At 39.7% G+C, this 17,683-nt stretch overlaps 1 protein-coding gene across 1 annotated transcript; it reads left to right on the plus strand.

The window, feature by feature from the left end:
* Positions 1–1,512: 1,512 nt before the first annotated feature.
* LOC101871189 (thioredoxin-related transmembrane protein 1-like) lies at positions 1,513–2,256 on the plus strand. The gene is given in 1 exon segment (XM_034064232.1): positions 1,513–2,256. A coding segment is annotated over 1 exon segment (729 nt). The 5' UTR covers positions 1,513–1,527.
* Positions 2,257–17,683: the final 15,427 nt, after the last annotated feature.

Here is a 17,683-nt window from a genome sequence, read left to right on the forward strand (position 1 = left end):
GGGCTGGGAACGGTGCTGATAGCAGCAATGTTTTTAGTTACTGCTCAAATGTTTACTCTGATCAAGGACTTTGTGAGTCTCATGCTCTGCCATGGAAGGAGGGGAGGCCGGGAGGAAGCAGAGACAGGACACCCAATCCAAACTAGCCAAAGAGATATTCCATACCACAGCACGTCATGCCCGGGGAGGTAACTGGGAGTCAGCTGGAAGGGCTCGGGCTTGCTCTCTTCCAGGTCGGGCTCGTTTCGGCGGGTGGTATCGTATTCTCTCCCCTTGTTTATTTCCTCTATCATTGTTTTTATTGGTGGTAGCAGTAGTGATTTGTGTTATACCTTAGCTACTGGAATGTTCTTATCTCAACCCGTGGGAGCTACATTCTTTGGATTCTCCTCCCCAAATCTTCAGGAGTTGGGGGAGAGGGGAGGGGGAATGAGTGAACGAGTTGTGCGGCTTGGTTTAAACCACGACAGTTCTTTTTGGCTCCCAACGTGGGGCTCGAGGGGTTGAGATAATGACAGATCTGACCGGATTTATAGTCACTTGTCACAATGCTGATTTATTGGCTCTCAAAGTGGTTTCTTTTGATTTCACGGTTTCAGAATGTTGTAACTTACTTAGGGCCTGTATTTGCTGTGTTAGTGTTTATCAAGTGTGGGGCTTGGGCTAAGGTTCTTGTTTCACTGTACTTTATGGCAATGACTTGTAATATGGGCGGGCTATGGAAGCAGGGGGAGATGGACATGGCCGTGGACTTGTACCAGGCCATCCCGCTGCTCTTCACCATCCTTGCCCTTGTCCTCACCTCCATCTTCGTGAGACTGAGGGGAGCCGAGGAGGAGTGGCCCCGGGAGCCGGTGGTGGCCGAAGCAGCCTGTGAGAGCGGCCCCAGGGACCAAGTGGCAGTAGCAGAGCAGCGGGAGGAGGCGATGGAGGAGCGGAAAGAGGCGGCAGCTGAGCAGCGGGAGCAGGTGGCAGAGGAGCCGAGCCCCGCCACCGAGCCCAGCCCCACGACAGCCGAGAGCATCCCCCAGAAGTCGCCCGCCGAGCCCCAGGAGGATGGAGGAGACCATGCAGGATTTCCCAGCAAGGCAGAGGAGGAAGATCTGGACTCAGGAAAGGAGAAGCTGGTGGCGGGAGAGCTGGCAAGCATGGAAGTTACACCAGCCCCAGTGACAAGTACAGCACCATCATTTGAGAGTTCTGAAGGTTTTGAATGGCTTTTGGGTACCCTTGGGACCTGCCTGCTGATTGTGATGGGGATCACCATGTTGGCACACACACAGAGTGTGTTCTACCCACGACCATTTTGTCTGATCTCAAAAGCTAAGCAGAGTCAGGTTTGGGTCTTGTCTAGGGTTAGACAAGGATATAGGAGCACCAGGAGACTTTCCCCAAGGCTGGACAGTCATGAGTGGCAGGGCATGTGGGACAGTAGGGGCAAGATGGTGTTGGTTTGGAGGTTGTGTGCTCTGCTGTGCCTGGCTGCGGCCGCACTCGGGAAGTGGAGCCTGGTGAAGGTGCCACAGCATGTGGTGGGAGCTGCTGCACAGAGAGTGGATGGTGGAGTCCTATGCCCCTTGGTGCCCCGCCTACCAGAACCTGCAGCCCGAGTGGGAGAAGTTTGCTGAGTGGGGCGAGGACCTGGAAGTGAACATCGCCAAAGTGGATGTCACGGAGCAGCCGGGATTAAGTGGACGATTTGTCATAACAGCTCTTCCTACCATCTATCACTGTAAAGATGGGGAGTTCAGGAGATACCGGGGTACAAGGACTAAATCTGATTTCATAAATTTCATTAGTGGCGAGGAATGGAAATCTATTGAACCAGTTTCATCACAGTTTGGTCTTTCCTCTTTCCTGATGAGCAGTATGTCAGCTTTGTTCCAGTTGTCAATGTGGATCAGCCACTGCCATAATTATTTAACAGAAAATGCTGGAATACCAGTCTGGGGCTGGTATGCTGTGTTTACATTGGCAACTTTATTCTCAAGACTGATACTGGGACTTATAATCGTGTTCTTAGCAGACTGTATCTGTCCATCCAAAAAATAGAGACCGCCACAATGCCCTCACTCAAGAAAGCTAGCTCCAGAGTCAGCTCAGCTGCTGAAAAAGCTGGATGAAGAGCAGGAAGCAGATGAAAAAGATATCTCAGATGATGAAATCGAGAGTGAAGAAGTGTCTGACAGAAATTCATCACCAAATGCTGTAAAGCAGCGCCCAGTGTTCACTGCTGCCACAGTGGATAAATCTTAGCTTTATTTGCATGCACGATTAGTGTTTGAGTCACCAACTGAGAAGGACCACTGGACCCCTCCAGTGCATTGGAAGCATTGGAGATGGAAGGCAGCTGTACGGAGTCCCCAGCAACAAGTTGCAGAAATTGCTGAATGGCACGGTGAATTATTTTGAGCCTGGTGGGCCTATGACACTTCAGGAAATCAAGGCAGAGATGCAATATAAAGATGGACTCATGATCAAGGGGTGGACTTAACAGTGGACACTATTGCCTAGGTGATTCACAAGTATGAACACTGCACACAGCCTCTAATGCTCTGGAAGACTGTTACAGGAGATGGAGCCTGACATCACAGACCAGAGGGACTCAGCAGCATCATAGGGACTGGTCAATGCACTAAGAATGCACTGAGATAACAGTGATGGTAGATTGAAAATGTGGGATCTGAGCATGACGTGAATGGTTTGGAATGCCCTCCTCCTTTCCTGTATGCACTGTGGTGACCGCTTGTGGCCCCTGCGCTGTTTGGGCCTGGAGCAAGCAGTCCTGCTTCCTCTCAGCTTCCCTGACACCCTGCAGCCTATTGACAGCGTCCCGCACCTCAGCCCCTGCTGCAGGAGGGCCTCCACCAGAGAGCACCGGGTACAGCCCTGCCCATTGCGCACCCTCGCCTCACGAGACCAGGGCAGGCACTTTCTACACCCCGAGCTCTGCGCTGCAGCTTCCCCTCTCATCAGCTCTGGTGCCGATGCTGCCACCACCGGGGCAACCAGAACAGAGACCCCAGACCGGGCCTGGCCCTGGGGCTCCCCAATACGCTCCCACTGCCAGCGCCAACTGCCGCGCCCTGCACTGCTCCCGCACTCCTTGAGGCGGATTTTATCCGCGTCCCTCCTGGCACCGCCCCCTGTGAGTCCCTGCTCGCCTCAGCGCAGCTGCCGGCTCGAGGGCAAGGCCTTCAGAAGGCCTGAGGTTCCTTTGGCGTCTCTCGCCGCTCAGAACTGCGGCTCCTGGGCGCGGTGTTTCCCCTCGCCCCGAGGTTGAAGGCTCCTCTCTGGAGCTGCTCACCTCGGCAAATCAATGGTGAGAAGTGGCACAACTTTTTAATTTGTGAATTGCTGCAGAATCTAACAGGTCAGGAATTGATGCACTGAAGCACTGGCATCCATTAATCTAAAGGACACTTGCAACGTTTACATGTACTTTGTTATCGGTGCAGTCAACATAGATACCCAGAACATTTTATAGCTTCAGCATTTGTGAAAATACAGTCTATCAATCTGAGCTCTTCTGAAATGTTAGGATGAGAATGTCATCCTTCTTTCAGGATTTTTCCTTAGACAACATTCTCCCCACATCATACAATATCTGTATCAAATTACACTAATCCTTTTCTAATCCCACAATAAAAATACATTACTTTGCCTTGCATTTTATTTACCGCAACACAGTTCTATTTATGCCAATACATAAAGAGGTAGGCACATGGCTTGACAGTACACTGACACTTGTGGTCAATGGCTATGAGAACTGTGTATTCATTGCAGAAACCATCTTATGTTTCACTTAACAGCAGATGCTATCCAAGAGTGTTTTTCCTCAGATAATTTGTATTAACTGGAAAAAAAGTAATTCAAAAGATCTCAAGATAACTTAGCAGGTCATAGCATCTAGATTTATCATCTAATTAAGGTTTTGTTCCACAAAAAGATATGTGTTTGGGCTTCACTTTGACTCATCAAAAGTGCAATGAAAGTATTATTGAGAGTTTAGACTTGCTTGGTTTTTGGTCTCCTAGTGATTTATGCTTAAATTTGCATAACAGCACCTATGAGACTGTTTCAGAAATGCAATTCTACAAGTATAAAAAGTGCACATGCAGTACCTAGCTGTAACCTTATACAGTCACATCTGTTCACCTCAGAATTGTCTTATCTGACCTTTTGAATTTAGCTGGTTTTCTTGATATTCACCCAGTGTTCAGTCCAATGAGAAAAACATTTTGGATTTCTCACAATGTACATCTAGAGATGAAATGTCATTTCTCTGGGGGATGATCAGACCATGTTTAGTGTTACGCTTGCATTAGTTGACACATGAGTGCTGATTAGATGAAAAGGTCTGCAGCCATCCTAAGCTGACAATATACAACACAGCGTGGATAATAATCATGCTTCCCCTTTAGCTTGGAGCATAGAAATAAGTGAAGAAGAATAAAGTGGGGAAGAAACTATCCAAAATCCGAAGGAATTAAAAACACAGGAAGAACTCTTGACAGCCCTGTAGCTCACAGAATCAGTATCCACATTCACTGTATTCTCCTGATATTTGCGGGGTTTATTTTTCAGATGCAACAGGAATGGAATCAAAATACTGTGAGCCAGTATTCTGGACTTCCTAGTGAAACTTCCCTACAGGATCCCAAAGTCTACCTTCTAGGCATGTTCTGAAGATTTTGGCAAATCCTGAAATTTTTATGAACCCTTCTCCCACTGTCTCATATTTTTTTCTTCCACAGAATTGGAACATAGACTCACAGACAAGGGGGATGTTTTCACTTTTCATGAGATGTGGAAGGTAAGAAAACACCCCTTTTAATTTGGTTAGGAGTGGACTGCTGTTAAAACAACATTAAAGTACCATTACTGAAAAGCCAGTTTTGCTAGTATGCAGATAAATCAGAGGCTTTTCTCTTAAACAGAAACTCATTCTCTACGGAATGAGCATATGTATAGAGAGAAATCAGTTTTGTCTGCAAATGTCACTGACCCCACAAGTAAAAGTCATCTAACAAAATGCTTATGTGTTCCCTTACTTTCACTTCCTCTGAGTTAATTGGTGTGTCACACAAGTACTGCATGAATGAGGCAGATGACATCTCTGTCACAGACCAACCCGGTATGTGAGTATTTGCCTACATCAAGATGCCACTAAACTGCTGCAACCAAAATCATTGGTAGTAGCAGTTGTGGGAGAATGGCTGTAATTGAGAAAGAGGAAGTACTTTTGATAATCAGACTCAAGACACAGCAATATCATCATAATAAGAACCATTGGCCTTTGCCAAAGCTCTTATGAAGGAGCAACTACAAATGCACAGGGTCCAAGCAGCTCAAGGGTCCATGTGCCAATATGTAAAGGTAGATAGAAATGTGGCAATCAGGCAAACAGTAAATATTATCCCTCTCCTAGTATGATCCAGACCAGCTACACTGTATTGCTGGTCTCACTGCAAGGGGCAGAAACTAAGGCATCTCTCTTCTCCTTAAGTGTGTATCTTCAATAAATAAAAACATTTCATTGTCAAAGAGTTTTTTATCATGTTATACCTAATAAGTGTTAGTGAACTGGGTGAGACACTACAGCTGCCTTGCCTTTGCAAGCATTTATAGTGATATAACTGTCCTTTTGGCAGTAAGGTTTCTCCTTTAGAAGAGCTTGTTCTCATTCTTTGTGCATCACTAATGGCTTCAGCTCACTGGAGAATGGATCCAATCCACCGGAATCAGTTTTCAATGATGCAAAATGCAATCAAATCAAGGTACTGCCCTAGGATATCAACTACAGAGCAGATTATAAAAAAGGTTTCAAATTTTAATTTCAGTGCAGTAAAGTCTTTTATAAGAGTTTCTCTAGGTGCCCCTGCAGAAAACAGTTGATATTATATGATTTGTACCAATCTCGACAACTTCCTACAAAAAAAGCCCACAATCAGACAAACCCCACAATGTCCTTTCACCATTTGCAAAAGCTGAAAACAGCAGTACTCTACAGATTTGACTCTGCAATTCCTTGAATATCCCAGAAAGCCAGGTTATACCACACATGTCTTTGAAAGTAAATGTACTGGAGGATTCACTATTAAAAATAAAATATACTGGTTCAGATAAGTGTGAGACAAGGATTTTCTTTTTGTTTAGCTAAAGAAATTTATATTTCTTTAATATAAATTAAGCAAGACATGACAATGCATGACATGTGAGACTGTAAGACCTCCCATTTTGTGAATTCTAGGGAGGAATGATGAACTATGCACTGTTTTGCTTTAAATGAAACAAAAAAAAAAGACAACATTCCCTGTGGAACAAGTAATATGAGCAAAGGTCTCTGCAAGTCCCTTAACGATGGAACAAATCTTTATATTGTAAGCCATAAGGACAACTGAATGGTTCCTCTGTAAAATGTGGAAAGATATATGGGGGAAAATATTTTAGAAGATGCCATACTAAATTAGGAGTTTTACGCCAGTGAAGAAAATCTGAGGAAAATCCATCTGCAGGATAGATTTTCATTTTATTACAGTAGAACCAATTATATATCCATTAAAAACAATGTCTGTTTTATAAAATGAGCGTCTTTCTGCTGCATTTTTCTCATAATGAACCTGAACATATCTAATGCTATTATTAATATGCATGGGGCCCAAGCCTGCTTTTGTTGAAATTGTTTGACTGCACTGTACAGCATCAGGACCTATGCATGTTTTGGCCATACAAATTAATAGAACTTAAAATCCTAATTTTTTAATATTCCCAGAAAACTATACCTCATAGTAGCAGTATAATAGCTAACTTAACATTTCACTGAAATCATTCATCTGTTGATTTAAGTAGCAGTGTTGAAGAATTCATCATATAGAGAGCTTTTCAGGAATTTCTTAGTTGCTTTACAACTAAAATACTCTCAAGTGAAACTTTTTTTTTTAAAACGTTACACAATTAAATACAATTTTATACTGCACATATCTCATTTTCATAAGGGATATTTGTAAATCATGCATTTATTAGCCAATATTGTTCTATTTTTTAAATTACTGTCAAATTATATAAGTCTGGTAACTCCCTTTGAAGTAAATGAGTAACATTTTCAATAAAGCTTTCATTTTAACTAGGTGCATTAGATATCATTAGTAGAAATTCATTATAAATTATACTTCAGATTTCATACGGAGTTATTTACCAAGCCCTTTTTTTTATATTTGAAAGTTAACTAAGATGATATTAGTTTTAGTAAATGCCCTGCAGTTACCCAGATTTTAATATGAAATTATTTTTCCTTGTTTTCTATTATATTCACAAGGCACAAATATATAATCTAGGTTTATTTCATAACTATTAAATTAAGTTCTATACTTGTTTTCATTCTAGTGACATACCTAAATTCATAAGTTTAATTTAAAATGATGCATTAAAAACCACTATTTTGAATGTAATTAATTATTTTAAAAGTACATGAATTCTAAATAATTGCCTAATTATAAATGAATGTAATGTTGTTTTATGTGATCCTTGTTTAAAAAATGCTATCTGCTTAATGTACTGCTTTCAGCTTCATATATTACTGTTGTAGGACTTACATCCATTATTTTTAGTAAATTCATGGGACAACTTGTAATTTCTGCTCTGCCTCCAGCACAGATATGAGTACCAGTAGGAGCTGCTGTCACTCTGCTGAGCTGGAGGCTCTGTAATGGCATACAGGGTGTTCCCTGTACTCAAATCATACTTGTTGTGTTGTTCATTGAAACTGTTAATGTGTCTGATTTGTACACCAGAGCTGTCAAGCACTGCATGAAAAAGTACAAAATAAAGAGCGGGCGGAGAGAGGAAGAAACCTCAGCCATTCACCAACAGCATGGTTCACCAAGTCACCCTGGTAAGGCGCCTGGAGAAAGATGCCCACGCTTTACTGCCACACTTGCATGCTCTGAATCTTGCCTGCCTGAGGGCTTCCTCCAAGTCAGCCAAGACCGATTTGCACCAGGGCACTAACCGGGCTTTGCTTCTGTATCCTTTCAGCCACCTTTTCCCCAGAGGAGAGGCACAACCTTGTACCAACAGGGACAGTGTATAGAAGGAGAAAGAACTTGTGCAGCCTTCTGCATGGGTTCACATTGTGCTCATCAACTATGCACAAAAGAAGGAACTGTAACTGAGAAAAAAATGCCAGAATTTTTCTGTCAGAAAGATTTATACTTTTTTTTCCTCTTTTTTTTTGTCAGGAAATGAATAATAACATTGAAGCAGCAACAACAGAATAGATGTGCAATGTGACCCTTATAATTAATTTAAAGGATGCAAATGGCAAATCTAATGAAGGAGAAAGTACATTTGTGATCACTTTAACTGTTATCTTCAAATATTTGCTTTCTGTGTTTACATACAGATATTTTTCCTCTCCTGACCACCCCAAATTAGAAAGGATAGAGGAGCCAGTGTTCAAGTAGGAAGGGAAGCCAGAACTCCAGCTGTGCCTGAAGCTAGAAAAGCAGTATGAAAGAGGCAAAAGAGTTCTTGTGCTCTTTTAAAAACAGCAAAACAGCAACAAAGGACAAACCAACTTTTTCCTTTTGCCTCCCCTTTTCAATCTTTGTTTCAAATGGGCAAATCACTTCAAAATGACTGTTCTCAAAGAGTCACCAGACTCACAAGATTTATTCTGTCCTCTGAAAACAGAAGAAAATATACGAAAAAGCTTAATATGAAATGTAACATGGTCTGATTTTCAAAAGCTGTCAGCAGCCATAATTTCTGAGATCTGCAGGTGTTTAGCAATTAAGTATAAAACCTCACTCAGCTTTGTTACTCTAATTGTTATATTTAAAAAAAAAAATATAAAGTAATAAATTCAAAGAGCTGGAGGTTCTAGAAATAAGGTGGGAAGACACAGTAAAAGCTTTTGTCAATTAACTTTTTTTTCTTCTGGTTCTATCAGTATTGCAGAATTTCTTACCCATCCTTAATAAAAACTTTGCCAATTTTCCAGTACCTCATAAATCAAGACTTGCCATCAAAAATTAAGAATACCTGGTATGCAAATGGATGGAAATTAATAAAAAAAGAGAATCAAGTCTCCACATGAAACAGAAGGTAGGACTTCATAGTATTACTTCATTGAACCTCAATTACAGAGAAATATACTCAGGGTTTGTAAAATTTGAGCTGTCCTCACTGTTTTCAAACTATGTGGCATCAAATTATGTCCCATTGCTGGCTCTGCAGTAACTCTCCACCATCAGGTCTGAGCTGTAATCCTTGAGCAGAGGCAACCTGACAGTTGCAGATGAATTTTGTTGCACAGTTAGTCTTACACCTTTGTCACCTGCATCTGCACTACTGAGCATGGCAGCTCTGAGCTCAGCTCTCAAGACCAAATTTTCCACCCATACCCACTGTTGTCCTTCAGAAGCATCATTGGCCTCACAGTCAAATCACTTCGCATTTCTAGTTAAAATTACCCAGAATGTTGCAGTACTCTCACCAGTAACCTTTGTGACATATTTCTAACATGGCCTAGGAACTGTTCACTGTAATTCTCCTGGTATGAATAATTCTGGTTGCTACACTTCCAGCCTTCTTCTGGCTTCTGCTAGGGCTTGCTAGCTTAAGACAGCATCACTGAAATTACCTCCATGTCATAGAATCATAGGATAGTTAGGATTGAAAGGGCCTCAAGATCATCTAGTTCCAACCCCCTGCCATGGGCAGGGACACCTCACACTAAACCTTATCACCCAAGGCTTCATCCAACCTGGTCTTGAACACTGCCAGGGATGGAGCATTCACTACCTCCCTGGGCAACCCATTCCAGTACCTCACCACCCTCACAGTAAAGAATTTCTTCCTTATATCAAGTCTAAACCTCTGCTATTTAAGTTTCAACCCGTTACCCCTTGTCCTATCACTACAGTCCTAATGAATAGTCCCTCCCCAGTATCCCTGTAGGCACCCTTCAGATACTGGAAGGCTGCTATGAGGTCTCCATGAAGCCTTCTCTTCTCCAGGCTGAACAGTCCCAACTTTCAATACAGTCATTATTCAATGATACCTGCAGAATGATGTCCACAATTACAGTTCCAAAGTGTGGGATGACGTTACTCAAATAAGCCTCATCAGAACCTCTAATACCACATAGAAATCATGTTTTCTTTTTTTTTTTTTTTCCTTAGGGTAGTGTAATGGAAATATTGGGTATCAGTTCATGTCTTACACAAGCTCAACAATTTTATGATTTTTCAAGAAATCCCAATGATGATCCTCATGATGATAATGCCTTTTTTGTTTGTTTTGTTCCTGCATGATTATTATTTGGCATATGTAACCCTTCTATTTGCACTTTTGAAAAAAACGGTGTTTTCTCTAATAGGCTTATATCCAAAGATTTCTCCTCTCAGTGCCCTGAATTATCTCCGGAAAAACCCACAAGTGACAACTGACTCATTCATCTAGATGTTGCCAACTCAGAGGCTCACTGCACATCATCATGTGTGGAGAATGAAATCTATCTGTGGTGAGAAAAGCCTTTATACTGCTATAAGCCTAACTCTATATGCTGTTTTAATTAATTCACTTTCATTAGCTACTGTTTCACAACATCTCTCGGATTGACTGTGGCCCTCTTTTAACATGGCTGATTCATCTGACCTGAAAGGGTGACAGCGGAAGCTCATCCTCCTAAAAAAGCTTGTGTTTTTCAAAAATTCCCTTTGTTTATGAATTATTTAGTGTCAGACTTTTTAATGTTGATTTTTTTTTTAAAAAACAGGGAATTTAAAAGGTACTCAACAAAAGTGTTCAGAAAATAACAACTTGGCTAATGTAAAGTGCCAGGATAACATTAGCCTTACTGTTACAAATTAATTTTATACACATTATAAAACACAACTAAGAAAATAATGTAAAAAAATGCTGTAAGATAAAGTAAAACCAATACATAATTAATGCCATAATAAAAGAGCAATATGATGGAAAACTGTAATGGAACTAAATACAGCACTGTGAAATGCAGCCCATAAATGTGCATAAAATATGCATAAAGGTGCAACTGCTCTCAGCCTGGTCGCACAAAGGAGGATTTCATGAAGTGACTAATGGTTCACTTGTTCCAACCTGTAGTCTAGAAAAGTACTGAGAGACAGAAATTTTATTTGTCACTTGAACCATTGGTATTGACTGAAAGAAAAGCACCAGGGAAGTGGGAAAGGGAGGGTTGGAGGAGAGGGGCTGCCAAGAAAGCTGAAAGAGCATACGAAGTACTGCAGTCAGCAGTGGAAAGTTTATTCTATCATCATTTATTCATACCATGGTAGTACCTAAGTACCATAATCAGGGATCAATGCCCTGTTGTGACAGGCTCTCTGGAAACATTTTTGTTAAAGGCAGCACCACCATCTAATTTTATTTGGTATATTTTCAATGTCATGCTAATTACCCTTCAATGTACAAATCATCTACCAGAAAATACAAGAGAAGTGTTAAATGGTATTTTTGCTCTTTGGTATTTTAGGATAATAAGTAATAGTAGTTAGGGGTTTGTTTAGATAATTAATTCTGTAATTATTGCCCAATGCCATAAAAACATTATGAGCAGAAGTAGAAACTATATTTTTAATTACAACCAGTGTTCAGAATCAGGGCCTCACTGTATCCCAAATATACACTGAGTACTGTTTTCTACAGACAGATGCCAAGGATTATTGTGCACAAGCCAGACTTGGATATCATTTCACATGTTGAGCATGAGACTAATAAGAGTTGAGTTTTACTCAATATGGAGAGCGAAGACTTCCGAGACTGACTGCTAAATTGCCTGTGTTATGCTGGGCTTTTCAGTATTGAAAAGATAACTCATGCCCCCACTTCTTAAGCTGCATCCATTTTCCTTCCCTCTGGTTATTTGCTCATTGGCATGGACAGGTACCTTATTTTACATATAAAACTGAGATGCACAGGTATCTGTCTAAATTACTTTAAATCCTGACCTTAAATAATTTTGAGAATTAATAGCTGAGATGGAGAGTAATTTCTATTTTATAGAGCTTTTGTTCCAAGCTAAGACAATGCTATAGTGAATCAGATATGACTGGTTTATGTTTTATACTCTTTAGAATAATGTTTATATTTTTCAGAATCATAATATGACATATTACCAACCAACTCAACATACAAGCTGTGTGTTAGATACTGAAGTCAGTGTATAAGCAGAAAGAGAAATAGATTTTGGTTTAGAATGAATTATGGGAGAGCTCGCACTTGAAAAGGAATGTGGGCAGAAAAGCTGTCTTGAGTACTAGAAAAAGAAATTCCTATCACTGAAGACAGTACAGCACATTTTCTGTTACTTTACAAACACACTGCAGCACCATAAAAAATTAAAGCAATAATTTAAAAGAAAGAAGACTGTATTATATAGAATATGATAATGAAAGAAAACCTGTCTTTGACTAGGATGAATTATGCTTTTCAAACCCACTATGATTATTTGAAGTGGTAAATAAAACAGTGTTTACCATTTGAAATGGTACACAAAATGAAGAAGCAGCAATGAATAGGATGTGCTTATGACTTTTGAAAGGCTTTTGATAAAGTTCCTCACAAGAGACTATTAAGGAAATTTAGTAACCACAGGGTAAGAGGTAAATTCTTGTCAGTGATTAAAAGCTGGCTAATAGGCAGGAAGCAAAGAGTAGGAGTAAATAGACCATTCTCAGTATAGGAAAGATTAATAGTGGGGTACCCTAGGGACCAGCAGAAAGGCCAATATTGTTTAATATATTTAATTATGATGAGAAATGGGTCAAAACAAAACCCACAGTTACAAATATTTCTGAACACAAGAAGGTTTGAAATCAGGATCTGGTACTCAAGTCTGGTAGCTCAGACTCCTTTCAACAAAGTGGTCAGAAGAAAATTGGGAGGAACATCCCAGAAACACAGAAGTTTACTTCGCTTGGTCCAGAAAATGCAAAATTACATGAAATACACTATCCAAAAAGTCTGTATTTCAGCAGTTGCTGATGTTATTTAAATACATGAGGTAAATTGCTTTAGTCATTCAGGATTGAATCAACCACAGATAAGCTCTTCAAATTACTGCCCCTTCTGACCTAAACATTTAGTTGAAATTCAGGACTCTGTCGGAAGAAATTTATTTATTCTCCTCCTCTGAAGAAATTGATGCAATGCTTCTTTCTTCAAAGGCGTGTGCAAAATCCTGCTCCTCTCAGCACAGGGAACAGGTTTCTTACACAATTTCTCCCTCAGTTTTCAGAATGACAATCAAGCTTCTTTTGTTCATTTGTTTGTTTAGGGCCAAATTAAATAATGATGAATGGAGAAGGGGCTGATTTGGTGTTGGTTTGGGTTTTGGGGTGGCTGTTACTTCTATCTTTTCACCAGTTTCTTAATTTCTTTTTTTTTCTTTTTTTTTTTTTTATATATCTTGGTAGACAAAAACTTTCCCAAAACACCCCCAGTCAAATCAGTGATGGCAGATACTTTGTGCCTTTTTGGTTTTTGAAGAATGCAATTGAGAAAAACTGTAATGTCTGCTACAGCATGGCTAAAGAAATACAGGGGTACCATAAAAGAATTTAACAGTAAATCTTTTGACTACATATTTGAAATTAAATCTGTGGTCTGATGAAAGGCAGGGGACAAAATTCAGCAGACTTGATAGACTCAGCGGACTTGATAGACTTGATGGTCAGCCCTGTGTTCTTGCTTCACTTGCACATCAGACAGTGAATTTATTAGTACTGTCTTCTCTGTGAATTTCTGGAACTTTTGTCTGGAACTTTTACAACAGTTTGAATTGCAAAGTATACATAAGAAGTCTGTGTTTTGCACACCTTCTGGACCAACAAGGAGAAGCAAATGCTATAATACATTATTAAAAATGGATCTTCTATCTATTGATAGATCTGAGATAAGATGCAAGATGTAGCACAGGTGAATAAATTAGATTAGTGAGTTATATAACAGGTCTCACTTAGCATGGATTATTGTGGAATCCTATCACTGTATGCTGCATACTGGAACTTATTGTATCCTAGTACATAATATTTCAGAGATGAATGAAAAGAATGGGGGAAATCTAAATCTTCGCAGCTCAAGAAGGCTCACTGGCATTAGGAATTTAATTTGGATGTACCACTGGGAGAAATAAAGGAAAGCCACAGGGCAGTATTGGGAAATGGAAGGAAAAAAGAAATACAGGCCCTTACACTGGTCAGTACACAGCTCAGAAGTTAAAGGGACTCTGCATGCCAGCAGCAGAGAGTGAGAGCATATTATAGTAGATGAAACAGCTGTTAATTTCTTTGCTTGTATTTTTTTCAGCCACAGTTGAGAGAAAGACAATGAAGAAAAAGAGGACCTGTACCCATAGCAATGGAGATCTATCCAGAAAAGCTACTAAGAAGTAGTTACTGCCTAAGTATTTTAATTTTTAATACAATATTCTATATAATAGAAGACCCCTGCCCAGTTTAGCAATGAAAGTAATATTTGCAGAGAACTCTGATGTTTTAGAGATGACAGTGAGTAGATATGCTATGTTACACATAGCCAAAATTACATTTGCCTGTGCCTATGCTCAAGTGCACTGCTAAATAAAAGACAGTTTTTTCTAATGCAGACTAAAATAGAACAAGGAAAAGCAAAAAGAGCAACAAAGTCTGCAAAGCTGCCTCTTTAGAATCTGGATTGTTGTCCTACTAAAGCAGTTAACAAGACCATGCTAATCAAGACACAGCATTGCAAATTAAAATTTACATGCAAAAGACTGAAATATCTCTGAAAGGTATTCTGTTCGACATTTACTTTGGGCATTCATAGAAGATCAAATGTAAGGAGTCACCTGCAACCATGTAATTATCATGATAGTCTTTAAGACCAAACTAATAACTTAATGATTACAAAATACCTGCATATAATGGAGCCTTCTTGGTCAGAAAATCAATCACCTGCATATTTCAGAGAAATATTTACTTACTTGGATGTGGAAAAGTAAGTTTTTACTGCTTTTCATAAATTCCTCTTACCTCTATAGGAACATCACAGAGAACAACATTTAGGATGGAATTTCTTCTTTGTGTTTGTCTCCTTTCATGGGCCATTGGGAAGAGGAGGGTTGTTTCCAGACTCCTGGTAACAATTGTACTGCTGCATCAAGCCCATTGACTGCTTTCTGGATTTCTACCTGCAAAACCATACCGGATCTGATGCACAGGCCATCACTGAAAATGGCCAAAGACCTTTGTCTCATCTGCAATGTTCAATTTTGCAACTTCATGCTGTAGCATATCTCTTCACTGGTATTCATGCTAGTGAATACTAAAACTGTATACCTGCAATGGTCCAACATTCCTTTTGAGCTAACTGGGTTAATACTTCCCATGTCTCAGTTTGTTGGGAACAATACACTGTCAGGTTCAGCTGAGGTCTTGCTATCTAACGTTGTGCTGTGCCATGGAGATACATAGCTAGCAATAGACACAATTGCCCTTCGCAGAGATGAAGAATTTAAGGTGGGGGGAGAAAGATGCATAATATATACACTGTATCTATGAACAAAATCTTTTTCATTTGTTTGACTATAACAAGGAAAAATTAGCTGTCAGTTCCCATTTTGTACATGATAATAGTTCAGTGTAAACTAAATTAGTAATTTAAATCAGTTTAGTAATTTTTGCATGTGAGTAGGAAGAATATGTTACATCATAAACAGCTACTTTACTTCAGAAGTACACTACAATTAAACATAATAGCCCCTCATCTTATGGAATGAATCCTGAGACAAAGCACTAAGCTTTGTGTGTTGTCATGGTTAAATTTGCAGGGAAATGACATACAAGCTTTCAACACCTTAAGAAAAATTAATTACCTAAAATATAACAGACCAAATGGCCAAGCATAAGGAGTAGCATCACTATTATGGATGAGCTGCTATATAGCAAAATCCTCCCATTACATCTTTGTTCAACTATGCTATGTAAGTATAGCAAGTTCTTTTGAATGTCATCACTGCATGTTAAGCTGCTTAAGGTGTCTTACAAATTGCAAGTCACTCCCATGAATTTCACGTGAGAATGACATCACTTCTAAGAAGATTGGGGTAAACACATGGAGTCATGCTCTTTTTCGACATTCCTAATTTTCTGTGGATTTTAATTTACTACTTAGATCAATTGATGCTTTCATCTATTATTAAGGATTTAATGGGTCCTTTTCTCTCTGTTGATTACAGTTAAGGAAAGATGCAGGAGCTTCTCAGCAGAAGGTATGTTACTCAATAGCTGTCCATGATTTGTTAGTGAAAACCTTAACAGCACATTTTTTTTGCATGCAGTTCAGTGTTCTCTGTTTGAGCTTGAAACTCTAGACATTGCTTAGAAAAATACTTGTTCATTTTACATCTCTGTTATCTTTTCAAACAGTAATTGCTGCTTTTCTTCCTCCTTTCTTTGGAAATTGTGTATCTGCTAGGAATACTGTGTGGAAAAAATCTGTATTGCTTATCCTTTTGATGGGTGAGGATCCACAGTACTCAGTTATTTAGAAATTTTTAGAACCTCTTGATATGCATCTTTAGATAGAATTTTAGCAAGTAAATGTTATGCATTACAAGCATGGCAAGCATAGAAATACTCCCATTTCTGATTATATGGGACAAGACTCAATAGGAGGCTTTTACAGAGTTTTGGTGGGTTTACATATGGTACTTCTTGAATCAAAAGGTAATTGCAATCCATTTTGAATGCAGCTCTCATGGTGGTAGTGTGCTTTATTAAAATAAAGTCAGTTATTATATTATTATTATATTATTATTTTAATAAAGTCTTTATTAAAATAAAGAACCAACCTGGACCAAAACAGACTCCCTTTTAACTCAACAAGAATCAGACTGTAAATAAGAATTTAAAGAGAGAATTGGTATTACTGGCCTGGGTCAGAAGCCAAAAGATGAATGAAATGAATCCAGCTGCTATTGTACTTAAAAGTTAATCTCATATTTTTGGTGCCAACTCACAAGTTCTGTTTCATTCCCCATGACTATGGAGTCATTTGAGAACCTGACATCAAATATTCAACTTTTGATCTTTTTCCCCTAGAAAATCATTGTTCTGGGTTCAGCAGTAGCAGTCATTTTTTCTCTGTCTTAGTAGCTGGTGCAGTGCTGTTTTTCTGACTTTTAGCCTGGGAACAGCGCTGATAACACTGATGTTTTTAATTGCTGCTCAAATGTTTAGTCTGATCAAGGACTTTCTGAGTCTCATGCTCTGCCAGGAAGGAGGAGAAGCCGGGAGACAGCAGAGACAGGACATCTGACCCAAACTAGCCAAAGAGGTATTCTATACCACAGCACGTCATACCCAGGATGTAAACAGAGAGTTACCTGGAAGGGCTAGTGCACTGCTGGGTCGGGCTAGGTATCAGTAGGTGAGTGGTATTGCATTCTTTTCCCTTGTTATTTTCCTTATCATTATTATTATTGGTGGTAGCAGTAGTGGTCTGTGTTATACCTTAGTTACTGGACTGTTCTTATCTCAACCCATGGGAGATACATTCTTTCGATTCTCTTTCCCATACCTCTGGAAGTGGGGGGAGGGGAGAAAGGTTAGGGGAGTAGACTGCCTGGCTCTGATTTACAGCATGGGCTTAA

Source organism: Melopsittacus undulatus, chromosome 6 (assembly GCF_012275295.1).
Source record: "Melopsittacus undulatus isolate bMelUnd1 chromosome 6, bMelUnd1.mat.Z, whole genome shotgun sequence".
Lineage (NCBI taxonomy): Eukaryota > Metazoa > Chordata > Aves > Psittaciformes > Psittaculidae > Melopsittacus > Melopsittacus undulatus.